The sequence below is a fragment of the Elephas maximus genome, chromosome 22 (genome assembly GCF_024166365.1).
Source record: "Elephas maximus indicus isolate mEleMax1 chromosome 22, mEleMax1 primary haplotype, whole genome shotgun sequence".
NCBI classification, from domain to species: Eukaryota; Metazoa; Chordata; class Mammalia; order Proboscidea; family Elephantidae; genus Elephas; species Elephas maximus.
In genome coordinates, this window is record NC_064840.1 from 46,564,070 (window position 1) to 46,580,218 (window position 16,149).

Below are 16,149 nucleotides of genomic sequence, written 5' to 3' on the forward strand. Positions count from 1 at the left end.
TATACGGTGGTAGGCACCGATGTTTGTTGCGACAGAGAAATACGGTAACACCAGGAGATTACGGTACTGGCTGGAACTATTGCCGCCTGTGTTACGTCAGCGAGAGCTGCAAAGTTCTTTGCGGTTCTCTGCTGGTGTCTGAGAGCTGAATATTAAAAGGGTGGTTGTGGAGTTACTGGTTGGCTGTATTTTTTTTTCTTTGCTATTTTCATTGTTTTTTATTTTAAATTTTCCAGGTAAAGTGATAGCGAACCAGGAGCTTAAAGACATCCGTGGTGGAGGGGTGAGTCAGCTGGTGCAAAAGGACTAGGGAGGGTTTGGTTCTTCGGAGAGACTGTCACCTATTTCCCCCTTCCCAGAGGAGGTGGCAGAGCAGCGCCTGGGACCGAAGGCCGGTCCGCTCCTACCCGCGCGCCGCCGGTGGGGTTCCCCATCCGCGCCCCAGGTGAGTGAGCGGCGACGCTGGTCGCCGGGCGCCGACGTCAACCAGGGCTGGGTGGGCGAGGGCAGATCTCTCCCGGCCTGCAGGTGAGATGAAACCTCCACTTTTCCCAAGCCCCTCCCTCTTTTTTCACTCATTTTTATACCAGCACTCTCTTCCTTCCACCCAGTTCTTTCAAGTATTCTGCTAAGTTGTCTCCTAGTTAACAAGTGTCTTTTTAACCCCTTATTTACCACGCCAAGTAGGGAAAAACGGATTTCTCTAGTTGCTTGTTTTTAGGACAATCTGGGAGGTTTGGGGAGCCCTGGTGGTTCAGTGGTTAAGAGCTACGGATGCTAACCAAAAGGTCGGCAATTCCAATCCTCCAGTCGCACCTTGGAAACCCTATAGGGCAGTTCTACTCTGTCCTGTAGGGTCCGTTTGAGTCAGAATCGACTCGACGGCAAGGGGTTTGGTTTTGTTTTGGGGGGAGGTTTTGAGCTCGGGAATCACAGTAGCCTTTGCCGGGGGATTCCGCCTCAGGGAGGAACCCCGGAATCTTTAGAAGGCAAGGTAAACAGGTCCCTTGTTCACCCCACTCCAGCGCGATTCCCTCTGGTCGGTTTGCAAGTTGTGGAAAAAAAGGGTTCTTCCGCAGACTGTGGCCCCAGCACAGAAAATCTGCGAAGCCCCTGTCCGATGGTGCGCCGGCTTGATATTTATGCCTACAAAATCCGCAGTGACTGCCACTTACAAAGGCCCTTCTGCGGAGGGGTGCCCACCCCCAGCCCCACCCCCGCGTCTCCCCAGGAGCCCAGGTGAGGCATCTCGGCTAAAGCGCTATGGGGGATGCTGACCCTGTGGCTTGGTAGAGTCCTGGGTCGACCTGGGGTCGCGTTCAGCCCTGGGGACCCGCCTGACTTTGTTCGGGACCTGGCTTTAAGGCCGGCTTGGCTTGTCCACAAACCCGCGGGCTCCGCAGAGGCCAAGTGTGAATTCCTCCTGCGTGAGCGTGCGCAAGGCACTGTCCCTGCGGTCTCCAGGTCTCAGCGGTTCCTTCTCCCAGGCCGCCCCCTCCAGGTGACTGCGAGGTAACCTGTTCAAAGCGTAACACGATAGATCCTCCAGATTCCTCTGGCTCAGCGTGACACACGCCAGCCGCGTCCCGCCGCGGGGACTTCAGCGATTTTAATTTGGCGGTACTGGAGCTCGGAATCAGGCCGCAGGGCTCTGCAGCTGGGGAGGTTTGTTTCCTTCGAATCTTGAACCTGGCCTGAGGACGCTCGGCTGAGCGTGCGAAGGCAGCTTCCCCGCGACTAGGGAGCGGGAGGGGGCTCCTAGCCTGGGTACGACCGCCCGTCGAGCTGGGCAAGGTCACCCTCAGGGTTCCTAGCTCATACGCAGCCTTTCACTTTGGGCTGTTTCAGGAGGAAGCGGGCAAACGATGCTCAGTAGCCGCCTGGATCTTGGCAAACTTTTGACACCACGACCCTCAGCCGATTCGCCTAAATCTGGATCTAGCAGGAGCCCATTCCTCATCCTCTGCAGTGCCAGGACAGCCAGACTATCGGTGAATATGGCCGGGGAGCAGCACCCAGACGCCAAGAGTCCTCGCCTGTGAACTTCGCGGCAGACCTGGACTTGCCTGTGATTTGGGGAGGAGATAGGCGCTGGATTTTTGAGTTCCAGACTGCACAGAATGCTAACTCTTCTCCCCACCAGGATGGATTAGACAGTGCAGAAAAGCAGATTCCTGTAATTCTCTGATTGCATATTTACAAAGCGTTTCCTTGAGCTTCGCGCCAAGCCTCGGGTAGGAAGGGAGTTGGGGCTCTGGACCAGCTCAGCTGGTGGGGAGCGTCGGCGGGCAAACCCGCGGGTCCCTGGCCATGTCAGTTTTAACGCCTCGTCCCTTTACGTTGCCTTCTGGGGGTTTCCAGGGCTGGCTGGGGTTGCTTCCCACCCGCGCTTTCTCTCTCACCCCCAACCAAACCCAGCCGGCACGACTTCCCAGTGCCGAGACCTTTTGACTCTGCTCTCTCCCTCCGGCCTCCACCCCCGCCCCCGCCCGGGGGTGGCCCTCGAGAGCCGGACCTAGTCTGGCGCAGGCTAGGACCATGGTGTTTCTCTCCGGGAATGCCTCCGACAGCTCCAACTGCACTCACCCGCCCGCACCGGTGAACATTTCTAAGGCCATTCTGCTCGGGGTGATCTTAGGAGGCCTCATCATTTTCGGGGTGCTGGGAAACATCCTAGTGATCCTCTCCGTGGCCTGCCACCGGCATCTGCACTCGGTCACTCACTACTACATCGTCAACCTGGCCGTGGCGGACCTTCTGCTCACTTCCACGGTGCTGCCGTTCTCCGCGATCTTTGAGATCCTGGGTTACTGGGCCTTTGGCAGGGTCTTTTGCAATATCTGGGCAGCGGTGGACGTCCTGTGCTGCACCGCGTCCATCATGGGACTCTGCATCATCTCCATTGACCGCTACATCGGCGTGAGCTACCCGCTGCGATACCCCACCATCGTGACCCAGAGAAGGGGTGTCATGGCTCTGCTCTGCGTCTGGGCGTTCTCCCTGGTCATCTCCATAGGGCCTCTGTTCGGCTGGAGGCAGCCGGCCCCCGACGACGAGACCATCTGCCAGATCACGGAAGAGCCAGGCTATGTATTGTTCTCGGCTCTGGGCTCCTTCTACGTCCCGTTGGCCATTATCCTAGTCATGTACTGCCGGGTCTACGTGGTGGCCAAGAGGGAGAGTCGGGGCCTCAAGTCTGGCCTCAAGACCGACAAGTCGGACTCCGAGCAGGTGACGCTCCGCATCCATCGAAAAAATGTCCCCACAGGGAGCAGCGGAGCCTTCAGCGCCAAGAGTAAGACGCACTTCTCCGTGAGGCTCCTCAAGTTCTCCCGGGAGAAGAAAGCGGCCAAAACGCTGGGCATCGTGGTGGGCTGCTTCGTCCTCTGCTGGCTGCCTTTTTTCTTAGTGATGCCAATTGGTAAGTCTTTGCAACACCTCATCTTAGTTCTTAGGGTCTTCACCCTCTTCCCCTTCTGCTCCCCCAGATCACAGCCAGGGGTAGATTCTAGAAGAAGGATCTGCATTTCAAACAGCAAAGCTTCCCAGGGCAGTTTGAAAAGGCTCCCTGCTAAAAACGTGGGTTTGCATTCTCTCATTTATATTGTCCTAGGGCAATTTTTCAAATACTGTTGAGTGGCTTCCAGCTGATACAGATTAATTGGTCTCCTTAATAAGAATGTCAACTTTTCTTAATGCCTTCAGCATGTGTTGAATTTAAATACATCTGCCCTCTTTCAGGAAGCCCTGGTGGCATAGTGGTTAAGTGCTACGGCTGCTAACCAAAAGGTTGGCAGTTTGAATCCACCAGGCACTCCTTGGAAACTCTATGTGGCAGCTCTACTCTGTCCTGTAGGGTTGCTATGAGTCAAAATTGACTTGAGGGCAACAGGTTTGGTTTTTGTTTTGGCCTCTTTCAAAGGAGCCCTAGTGGCCCAGTGGTTAAGAGCTAGGCTGCTAAACCGAAAGGTCAGTGGTCGTATTCCACCTAGCTGCTTTGGGAGAAATGTGGCAGTCTGCTTCCAAAAAGATTTACAGCCTTGGAAACCCCATGGGGCAGTTCTCCCCTGTCCTGTAGGGTTCCTATGAGTTGGAATTGACTCAATGGCAATGGTTTGGCTTGGTTTTTGGTTGCCCTCTTTCAAGTCTTTCTCCATGTAGGGGCTGTGGAATGACACTTTAATGTCTGCCTTTGAGTTGCAAATTCTCTTGACTTGAAAATAATCAACATGCTTATTCTGGACAAACATGTAATATTAAATTAGATTATCTGGTAAGGGTTAGTTATGATGATCTGCTTATGCTCTATAGCTTGGTTAGTTTTATTTTCTGGATTCAATTGGAAGAAAGTATGGTGAGCCACAAATAGGGAAAAATAATAATTTTATGTCCAAACCAATTTAAGCCTTAAAGAAATCATCATATTTCCAATAAGTAGATACTTATTTCTTTATTTGAATAGTAAGTATTAAAACAAACACTACTCCTACCTGGAATCATTCCAACAGTTGCAGATGCCACTGTTTGAAAATAATACAATAATTTTACAAATCCAATTTTTACAGTTGCTAAATTAGCTGTTGTCAAAGCTAGTTAGCTCGTTTGGAGTATCAGCAAGCTGCTCCGCTTGGAATAGTCTATCTCTGAAAGACTTGAATGAGTCCTAAAATGGATGTTTGCTATTTTTAGTTTGTGAGCTCAAATATAGACCCACACATTGGTTATCTACTAACTATAGCAAACAAAAAGTCATGATAAAAATGAATAAAAGTTGGTTTCCAATGCCTTACATCCAAAGTTAAATGGCCTGTACTTGAACTATTTAAATTTGCAACTCTGTACAATAATAGCAACTATTATTTTTTTGAGTGCGGACTATGTTCCACACGTATTACCAGATACTTTATTGTTTCATTAGTCCTCTCAACAACTGGGTGAGGTAAGTGTCAGCAACCTGAAATCACAAATGGAAAGAGGACATTCTTCAGGCTCTAGAGCTGCAGTGTCTAATATCATAGCTGCCAGCCACATGTGGTTATTTAAATGCAAAGTAAAGTTAAAATTAAGTAAAATTTGAATTTACTTCCTCAGTCCACTTAGCCACCTTTCAAATGTATACTAGCCAGTTATGGCTAGTGGCTACTCTTTTACACCACAGACACAGAGAACATTTCCATCATTGCAGACATTTCTATTCAGCAGTGCTGCTCTGGAAATCCTTCTCAGTCCACTAGCTGACGTTCCATTGTGTCTGCTCGTCACCTTTGCTTACTCTACTCCCAGAATTATAGCACAGCTTTGAATTTATTTAAGTAAGGCTCTTTACCTGGGTCACTGCCTGTTTATCTACCTCCCCACATCTTATCCCTTACTCCCTCCTGAAGTTTGTGCATTTATTCATTCATCTACTCCCTAAACAAGTTTGTAAAGGGATAGAAAACTGGATCAGATTAGGGGACATACAGAGCCAGATGGTGGATGGTCCAGGTGGTGATAGATCGCCTGGTAGTCTGGCACTCTGATGGTGACTGAGCTAAACAGGGATATGAGGCACAACGGGTTGGGTCCTGATGTCCTCTAGAGGAAAGTGGGCCCTTGTTTCTAGTTATAGCCTCCCTCTTGGGACTGGTCTGTCAAGGAGTTAGTAATACTGAGGTGAGGATTTTATGGTGAAAGGGAGCTGTGGCAAAACAGCTTTCAGAATCAGTGAGTTTCCTTTAAATCCCAGTTAGGGTGGGGGTAACAGGACAGATATTGGAAACATGTAGTTAACAGTGTCCTACTAGGCTGCTGAGTAGGGCGAAAGATCCCTAAACTCACCCATCTGTGATCCACAGGTTCGTCTTAACACCAATGAGTCAGGAACCATTTCTTCCAGCATTTATTGACTGGATAATAAGTACCAGGCACCGTGTTAGACAGTGAGAATAAAAGGATGAAAAGATACAGTCCCTGGCCTCAGTGATCTCACAATCTAGTTAAGGAGAGAAACTGTGAACAATTACTATAAGCCTGTAAGATTGGTCCCTAAAGTGGTATTACAAGGTGCTGAAGAATGGAACAGTTATACCTGGGACTCTCTATGGAAGCTTCCAAAGGCACCAACATTGAGCAGGAATTTATGGAAAACCGCATTACTTCAGTTGGGCCATCAGTGGGTTGTTATTTAATTTTATTAACTATCTTATGCACATTTTTTCATGCAGAATGGGAACAGAAGATAAATGTGCCATTATATTAGCATCCACAAGGGACATGAGCTCTTAAGCATGACAAATACTCTCTTGGGAGGAAGAAGGTTATCAGTCTGCCCTAGGCTGCTGGAAAGCAGTGGCATTAGGTGCTGAAAGCGGGGGCCAAGATGAGTGTGGTATACAGAACTGAGAGGTGAAGCACCCTGTGCGGTAGCAACCCGCCAGAATTACCAGGGAATTACCACTCTATTTTAACACTGCACATCCCTCCTGTATTTTGTGAGAAGACTGCCTCCTTACTGCCCCCACACTTCCCTCCTCCCGACCAAAGCTGAGCTCGTTGCTGATTGAATAGTGTGATTGCAGGTAGGAATCTGGCTTGCCTGCTCCCAAGTCTAAATCCTGCTAACCTTGTTTCATTTTGTATCATATATGTTTGATTAAAATTCAGAATCCCTTGGGGAGGGTTGGGATCACGTTTAAAGTTGTTATCAGTCATTTACACTGTAGAGAGAATGTTTTTAAAAACAGGTTTTGATTGTGGAGATGAACAGAGAGAATACAAAGGTGTTAATCTTCAACGTCTGAAACAAGATGAAGGGTAAAAATTGTCTGTCCATGGCCTGAAGTGTGCACCTTCTTGGCCTAGTTCATCCTTTTGTCTGGATAGGACTCACTAGTCCCAGAGACAGAGAGTTGGAAGGAAAAAAAATGTTGACCTGAGATTCAAACCTAGAGTGTCATTTTAATAAAACAAGGGACATAATACATGTCCGCTGGCTAGCATAGTGCTTACCACAGTGCTTAACACACAGACTAGACGACAATAAATGTTAATTTTATCAGAATTCGTATGACTCACAGACCATTACTGACATATGTCAACAAAAGGATGTTGTTATGAAGGGTAGATACACTTAGAGATCTGAGAAAGACAGACCATCAGAAAAAAATAGGTGAAGGGATGCAACATTGATTGAACATATATATATATATATGTATGTATGTATTCTATACCCAATAACTTATTTGAATACAAAATATGGTATCATCGTTGGACCTAAGCCATTGCTGTTATCTCTAAATCAAAGGATGCAATGTTGGACTGAGATGGCGCTCCGGTGGATATAGCATATTTGAGAATTATGTGAGAAAAGGACAAGAGGCAACCCAGTGGTGGTGAGGGAGAAGGCATTCTAAGTGGGTTGTTTGGGGAAGGTAGAGCTGGCAAGGGGGTTATTAGGTAGGAACATTCAATTCATTCAGCAAAAATTTATTGAGCATCTACTATGTGCCAGGCAGCTAGACAATCACTGGAGATCCAGACACATCCCTGCCCTAATGGAACCTGAAAAAACTGAACAAATCAATACACAGCAGAATTTCAGATTGTGATATGTGAAACACAGCAAGGAAAAGGCAGCAAGTACACTGCTGACATAATGATGCTGACTCTTTGTAGATGCCCAAGATAACCAAAGGTTAAGTGTTGCCTTACTGCAGGCACAAAGGGATCAGGCCCCTGACTGTTACCAAAATGGTAGACCTCTTAGAGATAATGGTATGAAGAGAATCTAATAGTCATTATGATTGTAAGATAGAAGTCCAGTTTTTCAGTTACTCTTGCTGTACCACAAGCTTAATGCTGTACCAAAACTTAATGGTTTAAAGCAGCAACCATTTTATGGCTCATGATTCCATGAGTCAGGAATGAGTCAGGGCACAGCCTGCCAGGGCTGGCTGTCAGTCTTGGTGTCACACTCTCTTCCTCCTGTGGTCTAGACCCGCATTCTTACAGGGTGGCAGTTCTCTTCCAAGATAGCAAAGGCAGAAGCTACCGGGCCTTTTAAGAGCTTGACGACGTCACTTCCACTTCATCCTGTGGTCCAAGCAAGTGACAAGGCCATCTAGGTTCAAGAGGAGGGGACATAGGCTCACCTCTCCATGGAGGAGTAGCAGGGATGAGGAAATTGTGGTCATCTTGTAGAGTTCTTCCATTATCTATTGAGAACTTTCCATGTGTCGAGCTTTGTGCAATGCACTGAGTAAAAACAGTTGGGGTCCTTGCCTTCCTGGAGGCTTCTAATCTCCAGGGGGAGATAAACATTAATCAAATAACCACATAAAAAAATTGAAAACTGTGTAAAGTGCATTGAAGGGGATGTGGATGTTGCCTTGCAAACAAAGACTGTGGTAAGAGAGTTCCTACACAGGGAGCTCAGAAAACACTTGCTGGGAAACCAACTTTTGAACAGAGATCTGTAGAATGAGCATGTGTTTAGTAGTTAAGAGGGGAGTGAGGAGACAGAATGGGAAACACCTCCAGCAGGGTGGGCCTGATGTCCATGAGGATTTTCGAGAAGGCCATTGTGGCCAGAGCTAAGAGGCCAAGAGATAACTCATGTCCAATAAAGCTGGAGAGGGAGGAACGAGACCAAACAAGCCTTTATATTCATTTTATGGGTTTTTGCTTTTATCCTAAGCTGACTAGGAAGCAGGGATGACACGATCAAGTTTATATCTCAAAATATCAAAGGCTTAGTGAAACGAAGATGTGGATAGACCAGTCGGGAGACCTTTACATAGGACAGGTGAGATCCTGACAAGGGCAATCCTTCTAATACGCTGATTAAAATATTTATTTCCATGAACTATTGCATAGTTCTGGATGCCTCTTTTGTCATTCCCTCCAGAGCAGATTTACCAGAAAACATTTCTTGTGATTACGAATAGTGTAACCAGACTTGGCTGAAATAAATTTTGACCCCTGATGAGGATTTACCACATGTTCAAAAGAATGTGCTGCGGGCTCAGACGATAACGACAATGAGTTCTGACAACGTTTGGGACCATAGCTGACTTTTTCGAATCAGTCCATAGACAGACAAATTATTACTTTGAAGGCGACAACACTTAGTGACTAATGCATTCCTATGTTTTGTTGCTTTAGAGTTTCACGTTCTGATGTTTATAAAGAATTTTGAATGTAAAATATTTTAAAAAGACACTTTTCTAAGGTATTTTCCTTGTCTAGAAACTGTATTTTAACCCTGGTATTTTATTCGCCAATTTGACACTTGCACATTTCTTTAGAAGCTGAACATTTTTTACCATGTTTTTATTAGTTATTTTTATTTCTTCTTTTGTGGAATCGCACGTCTGTACTTTTTGGCCACTTTTTATAAAGTTGTTTTTCTATTTCTTTTTGACCTGTGCGCTTATTGCATGCACTAAAGATATCCATCACTTATTTATCAAAACGCCAGTTTTCTCATGTTGTGTTCAGATGTGTTGAGAAAATATTTTCTAAAACCTAATGTGATCTTTTTCGTGAACTTCCACAGAAACACACACACGCTTTTTGTTTAATCCTATAAACTCAGTTTGATCTGGTAATTTAAACAATGTCTTTATACGCTCAGTCTCTTTTGGATAACTCGGCCTTTTAGATGTCCTCCCCTCCTCCCTGACACTGTCTAAGGCGATGACCAGGCACAGGGGCTTACAGAACCTCACAGGAGCCGAGAAAGGGTAAAAAGTAAGGGACTTTGAGTCTCAGCTGACCCTTTGCTGTACTTTTTGCACTGTTCTCCCTGGATCAGTTGATTTAGTCTAGTGGCTGTCCCCTGGACTCTAGTCCCCAGCCACCCTGCAGTTATCCTGTGATGAATCCAAGGATGCCCACCCATAAACCCTTGTTCCCACCTGATGACCCAGCCCAATTCAGTCCTTGCTATGACTCCAGACCCTCAAGGACTATGACTTCCATTTGGTTCTGACTTGGGTGACACCCACTCTGTTGCCAGGGAGTCACTTTGCCCCTACAGCCCCCATGATCACCTTTGACAAGCTCCTCAGCCAAATTCTCAGCAATGCTTACATCCCTATCTCAGAGTATGGGGGAGCCCGGTGGGCTTCTTCCATGCCACAGGCATACCAGCTCAGGCTCTCCAGCTCTCCATGTCCAGCCATGCTGAATACCACTTCAACAGGTACGGGAACCCTCCCAGGGATGCAGAAAGGAAAGTGTGGCAAAAACCACTTCTGCTCCCACTTCTATCCCCAGAGTCTCTTAAATGCTTCTACCTTCCTGGTTGAGAAAGGAGCTCAGAACAAATGCCTGATTCCTTCCTACTACCTCCTCTCCTCTTTCCCCCTGCAGTCCCCCAGGAGAGACAGGGAAGGCTTTCCTCTTCCCTTTTCTGGCTAGATGGGACACTACTCTGTAGGATGTCCTTCTCCTTCTCAAGGTGGCTTCCACCTTGTATGGAATAACAATGGCAAATGGGATGCAGAGGGAGAGAGAGAGAAAGATGTACTAATAAGAGAATAAAAGTGAGTATTTAAAAATATTTTAATCTTTACACATGCACACATACATTAAGCAACCGTTTTTCCCATTAAGTTATGTCAAATGGCCATATATTCTTAAAAACCATAAAACATTGGGTTTTTTTGGTTTTTAAAAAATGTATAGACATTTTATGTTTTTATGTAGTGAAATATTTTAATCTTCTTATGGATTGTGCCTGTTCAGGAATGCTTGGAGAGACCTTCCCCAACGTAGGTCAGAAAACCTACATTTTCTTCTAGTTCTTTTAGAGCATCATTTGTAATCTGCCTGGAAATTTTTTTGTGTGTTTTGGTAGATGATGTCTAATTGTATTTATTTCAAAATCATTAGCTAGGTAACCTCAAATGATTTGTTGAATACTGGTTATCCATTCTTTCCTGTCTTATTCAAAAGACTACCTTTCTTATATTAAAAAGAATCTTGAATCTACTTAGAGATTCCCACTTCTGTACCATTTATTTGTCTCTCTACTCTGGCGTTGGTACCACATTATTTTAATTACTGCGGTTTCATAACATTTTAACATTTTCTGATTCAAGGCCCCTGGAAAAGGTTTTTCAAAGTTATCTTGTCTCTTCTTGCAAGTTTATTCTTCCAGGAAACTCAGGTCAGGACACATTTTGTCAAGTTACGCCTTGCTCCCACTGACACCACACACACACGCACTCACACACACAACACTCACACACACTCACACACACTCACATGCACATCCAGTCAGATGTTGATTATAGTTTTTAGAATGTACAGATTAATTTGAAAAGTCATGTCTTTACAACACTGAGATCTCCCCTTAGGAAATACGACATGTCTCTCCATTTGTTTCCCAAACTACCTTTAAACTGTTGTTTAATTAATTGAACACTTTGCTTTTAGTCACATGTATTAACATCTCCTGGAAAATTTATTCATAGAACAATGAAGCTGGAAAATGCTACTTTGGTATTTCAACATTATTTATTGGTTTTAAATCAATATATTTCATTATATTAAGGAAGTGTCTTCCTATAGTTTACAGAACAATTTTATCAAGAATGAATTTTTAATATTACCAAATGCTGCTTTTCTATTGACATTGATTTGAAAAATTTTATTTCACAATATTAACTTATTGATAAATTTTATTTTTGCAATATTAACCTACCCACATATTCTAGGATTAAATTCTACTTGATCAGAAGGTATTACTCTTTTTTATATTACTGCATTATACTAGGTATTTATTTCTGATTTGTAATTCTGTTTCTACGTAAAGTAAGTCTATAATTTTTCTGCGCTGTCTTTGTTACATAGTGGTTTCAGGTTTATAAAGTGAATTGTGACACTTTTCATTTTTTCTATGATCTCTAACAGTTTAAATAGCATAAGAATTATGTGTTCCTTGAGATTTGAGAGAACTTGTCCATAAAACATTTGGGCACAGCTCCTTTTATGGATACAATTCTGTGAGACTGGTTTCTATTTCTTCCATGAATTGTGGTCTATTCTGATTGTCAGATTTGATAACCTTTCTTTTCTTATTTTTCATTTTCTTTCCCACTGAGATGCAACTTTTTAGCATAGAATCTATGTGAAATTTTGTCATTTTTAATTCTTTTCTATCTGGTTATTTCTACTTTTCATTTCTAACATCATGTATTTTTTTTTTTTTTTCAAAGGACCCAGGTCTTGGATTTATTCATTTTTTTTTTTTTAAATCTGTTTCCCAGTGCATTCGTTTTATCTCTAGAAATTGCTTTCTTTTATTTTCCTGGCCTTATGTGTGTGTGTGTTTTAATTAGCTTGAGCAGAAGATTTATTTCCTGTCTTTTAATTCTTCCTTATTTAAGATTAAAAACAATCAAAGCCGTACATTTTCCCCTGAGTAATCTTTTTAATTCTCTCCTTTACATATTAGTAGGCAGTGCTTTCATCCTGTCAGTCTGTATTTCCACTTTCAATGTCTCCTTTGTTCCATGCAGACAGGAGAGGGTTGGCTTTGTTGTTGTTTGTTAATTGGAAAATAATTGGTATTTTTATCCCTCACTTTTTAAAAATTAATTTCTATAGTCAGGGAATATGAACCAAACAACTTCAAGCTTATGGAATTTATTGAGGTTTTTTTTTTATGTCTTAATATTGATCAACAATTAACGTATTTAATAGCATTCATACTTAATGGATATATATTAATTAAAATTTAATAGTGGTATTTTTTCAGATCCTCTTTATCTGTTATTCTGTTTTTCATGTACATTATATTTATCAAACATTGAGAGAGGTATGATAAATTTTTTCACTGCTACTGATGTTCTTCAAATTATTTCTCAAAATTGGAAGTCCTTTATGACTGAATAATATTCCAATTGCTTTATATATGTTGATGCTGTTGTTTGGTACTTAAAATTAATTATTTAATTACTTTTTCTTGGTTTATACATTTAAAAAATTAGTTATAAACTCTAATATATTTTTGTCTATACTTTTTAATATACCTTTGCCTATCTATTCATATATAACATTTTGTATCAGCTTATGTGTCTCACAAAGCCCTGGTGGTGCAGTGATTAAGAGCTCGGCTGCTAACCAAAGGTCAGCAGTTTGAATCCACCAGCCACTCCTTGGAAACCCCATCAGGAAGTTCTACTCTGTCCTATAGGGTCACTATGAGTCAAAATCAACTCAATGGCAATAAGTTTGGTTTTTATTTTATGTATCTCACGTCAAATGGATTTTTCATAAATGATCTATGTTTCTAATATAATAATTTGTCTTTTAATAAGGATGTAACTAATTTCCATTTACTGTAAATGATATATTTGGTTTGTTTGTTTTTCTTCTTGTTTTATGCTTTCTGGATTTGTGTTTCCTTTCTTTTCCTTCTTTTTCTGTCTCTTGCAAAATGGTCCATATATATTTATTTTTCTCTTTTTAATTGTGCAGTGCCTTGGAAAAGTTGTCTTCTATTTTAATTCCACTGGAATTAGCTTCGAACTTTTCAAAGTTGAGCTTTTTAAAAGCAGGTTTAACCTTTCTTTCCCTCTCACCACCACTCCACCAGCCTGCCTCTGCCCATGTAAAATAAGTTTAACATATTTTTATTGTCCCTTCTCTCTGAGACCCACATCTATGTCTTGTGAATAAAATCTTACATTTTAAATATAAACTATTTCTATTAAGTTTTTTGTATTACCGGTCCTGTCTTTTGTATCTTTCTATGATTTAATTTACCAATATTCTACTGCCCTCTTATATACTTTTATTCACTCTTTAGCACTTGATTTTACTTTATCTATCCTATAAAACAGAGGTCAGCAAACTATAACCCACACCCTGTTTTTGTAAAGTTTTACTGCAACGCCAAAACAAAAAACCAAACCCACTGCCATCTAGTTGATTTCAACTCAGTGATCCCATAGGGTTTTCAAAGCTGTAAATCTTTACAAAAGCAGACTGCCACATCTTTCACCCCCGGAGACACTAGTGGTTTCGAACTGCCGACCTTCTGGTTAACTGTCCAGGGCTTTAACCACTATGCGACCGTGCTTCCTTACCAGAACATAGCCATGCCCATTTCTTTATATATTGCCTCTGGCTGCTTTCAAACTACGCTGCAGAGTTGAGTAGTTGCTAAATAGACTGTATCACCCACAAAGCTTAAAATATTTACTATTATATTAAAGAAGAGTATAGAGATAAATAAAATTTTACCAATAAAGATATATGCAAAATACATTTTCTAAGCCCTTACATGCCTGAGTCGAAAAAGATGAAAGACAATTTGTCTGAACTCAGCTTGTATGTCTTTTTTGGGGGGGGGGGGAGGGTAAAATATACGTAACATAAAATTTGCCACTTTAACAATTTTAAGTGTACAAATTCAGTGACGTTAGTTGTATTCACAATGATGTGCAACTAACACAACTATTTGTTTCTAAAACTTTTTCATCACCCCAAACAGAATTTTGGGGGTTGTGTACCCATTAATTCCCCATTTTCTGTTCCTCCCCATCCCTAGTCCCTGGTAACCTTTCGCTTATTCTAGATATTTCATATAAGTGGGATCATACAATATTTGTCCTTTTGTGTCTGGCTCATTTTACTCAGCATGATATTTTCAAGGTTCATCTAGGTCATAGCACATACCAGAACTTGGTTCTTTCCTGTGACTGATCAGTGTTCCTTTGTATGTATTTACCACATTTACAACTTATTGACTTTTTATTTTTAGGCATTTGCTTTATTTATGGAATTATTTTTAAGCCAAGATGCTTATAAAATTTCCACGCTATCAAAATTCAAAATGTCTCATGGGGATTTCTAGCTGGGGGTGTCTTTTCATTAATACTGCCTGCGATCCAATGCACCCTTTTGCTCTGAAGCCAAAGATAGTAGTCTTTGATGATCGCCTCCTCTTTTTTTTTTTCTTTCTCCCAATAGTATTATTAGCCATAACTTGGATCTTCTATATTACCCCCTTGTCCTTTTGTTTTTCTCCCACATTAGTCATGTTTTTGCTATTTTGTCTTCCATTCAGATTCCTCAAGCTCATGTTCTTTTTTACTCGTTTTAGTCATTATTGCCCATCTCCACATTGCCTCCAGCGTACTCCTTTTTACTGGCTGATTGTTCCATCTTCGTTGTTGCCTACGCTTGTGTTGTAAACCAATAATTTCTTTATTTTCGTTTCAGTACAATTTAGAGATTTTCTTCCGTATCGTGGTTTAAAGGTGGACATTTGCCCTGATTCCTCAGGTTGATCTTCCCTACTGAATAGCTGAACCTTCCCATGAGAACAGCATTTTGCTCTTCATTTTTGTTTGACTTTACACAGGGTGATCTCGTATTAAAATTTAAAATGGATTCTCTTAGAAACTGGGTAGATCTCTGTTCAAATCTTCCAGACCCAGATCAAGGGCAGAAAGAGAAGAGTTGTATTTGTTGTGTTTAAGGTTTTCCAGAGTACAGAGCTATTTGTCTCTGGGGAGCAGAGGAGATAGATCTGAAAACAGCAGAAACACAGTTTCACTTCTGCACAGCAGCGTTTCTTCTTGTTTGCTTGGAATGGCAAGTGCAGTGACCTCTCCTCCAATTGGTGTGACTGGTCTTCTGGGAGTCACGCCTGCATAGCCCCCCTTGACTCACCTTCTGCCTAGGAAAGCCAAGTCACCTTCCCATTCTGCGTGGACCCCAGCATCTGTACGCTCCTCAAACAACTCCAGTACCATTGAAATTTGTCTTTGAAATGCCACCCCATAGCCTGATTGTGTCTCCAGCACCTGTTATTATAAGCCCTGGGGGATGTTTCTGAGAAGCAACTGGGAGCATTTACCTTTACTCTTTTTTCTTGAGGTGAACTGAGGACTCATCAGTCCTTCTTTCAGGCTGGTTCTTACCAAACTGTAGCGTCCAGAAATTTCTCAGAGATTCTGGCTTATGGATATTCTGTTGTGATCCATAGGGTTTTCACTGGCTAATTTTTGGAAGTGGATTGCCAGGCCTTTCTTCTTAGTCTCGCTTAGTCTGGAAACTCCACTGAAAACCTGTTCGCCACGTGTAACTGTGCTGATATTTGAAATACCAATGGCATAGCTTCCAGTGTCATTGTTGTTGTTGTTAGGT

At 42.6% G+C, this 16,149-nt stretch overlaps 1 protein-coding gene across 3 annotated transcripts in view; it reads left to right on the forward strand.

The window, feature by feature from the left end:
* The first annotated feature begins 203 nt into the window (after positions 1-203).
* Positions 204-16,149, forward strand: part of ADRA1A (adrenoceptor alpha 1A) — a 116,390-nt gene continuing 100,444 nt past the window's right edge. For 2 of the 3 annotated variants that reach the window (XM_049866516.1, XM_049866518.1), the window contains exons 1-2: positions 204-445; positions 1,849-3,421. In XM_049866516.1, coding sequence (XP_049722473.1) covers positions 2,539-3,421 — 883 coding nt within the window. In that variant the 5' untranslated portion in view covers positions 204-445; positions 1,849-2,538. Of the gene's footprint in view, positions 446-1,754; positions 3,422-16,149 lie in introns of those variants that run through there. The other variant, XM_049866517.1, reaches the window with a different exon arrangement.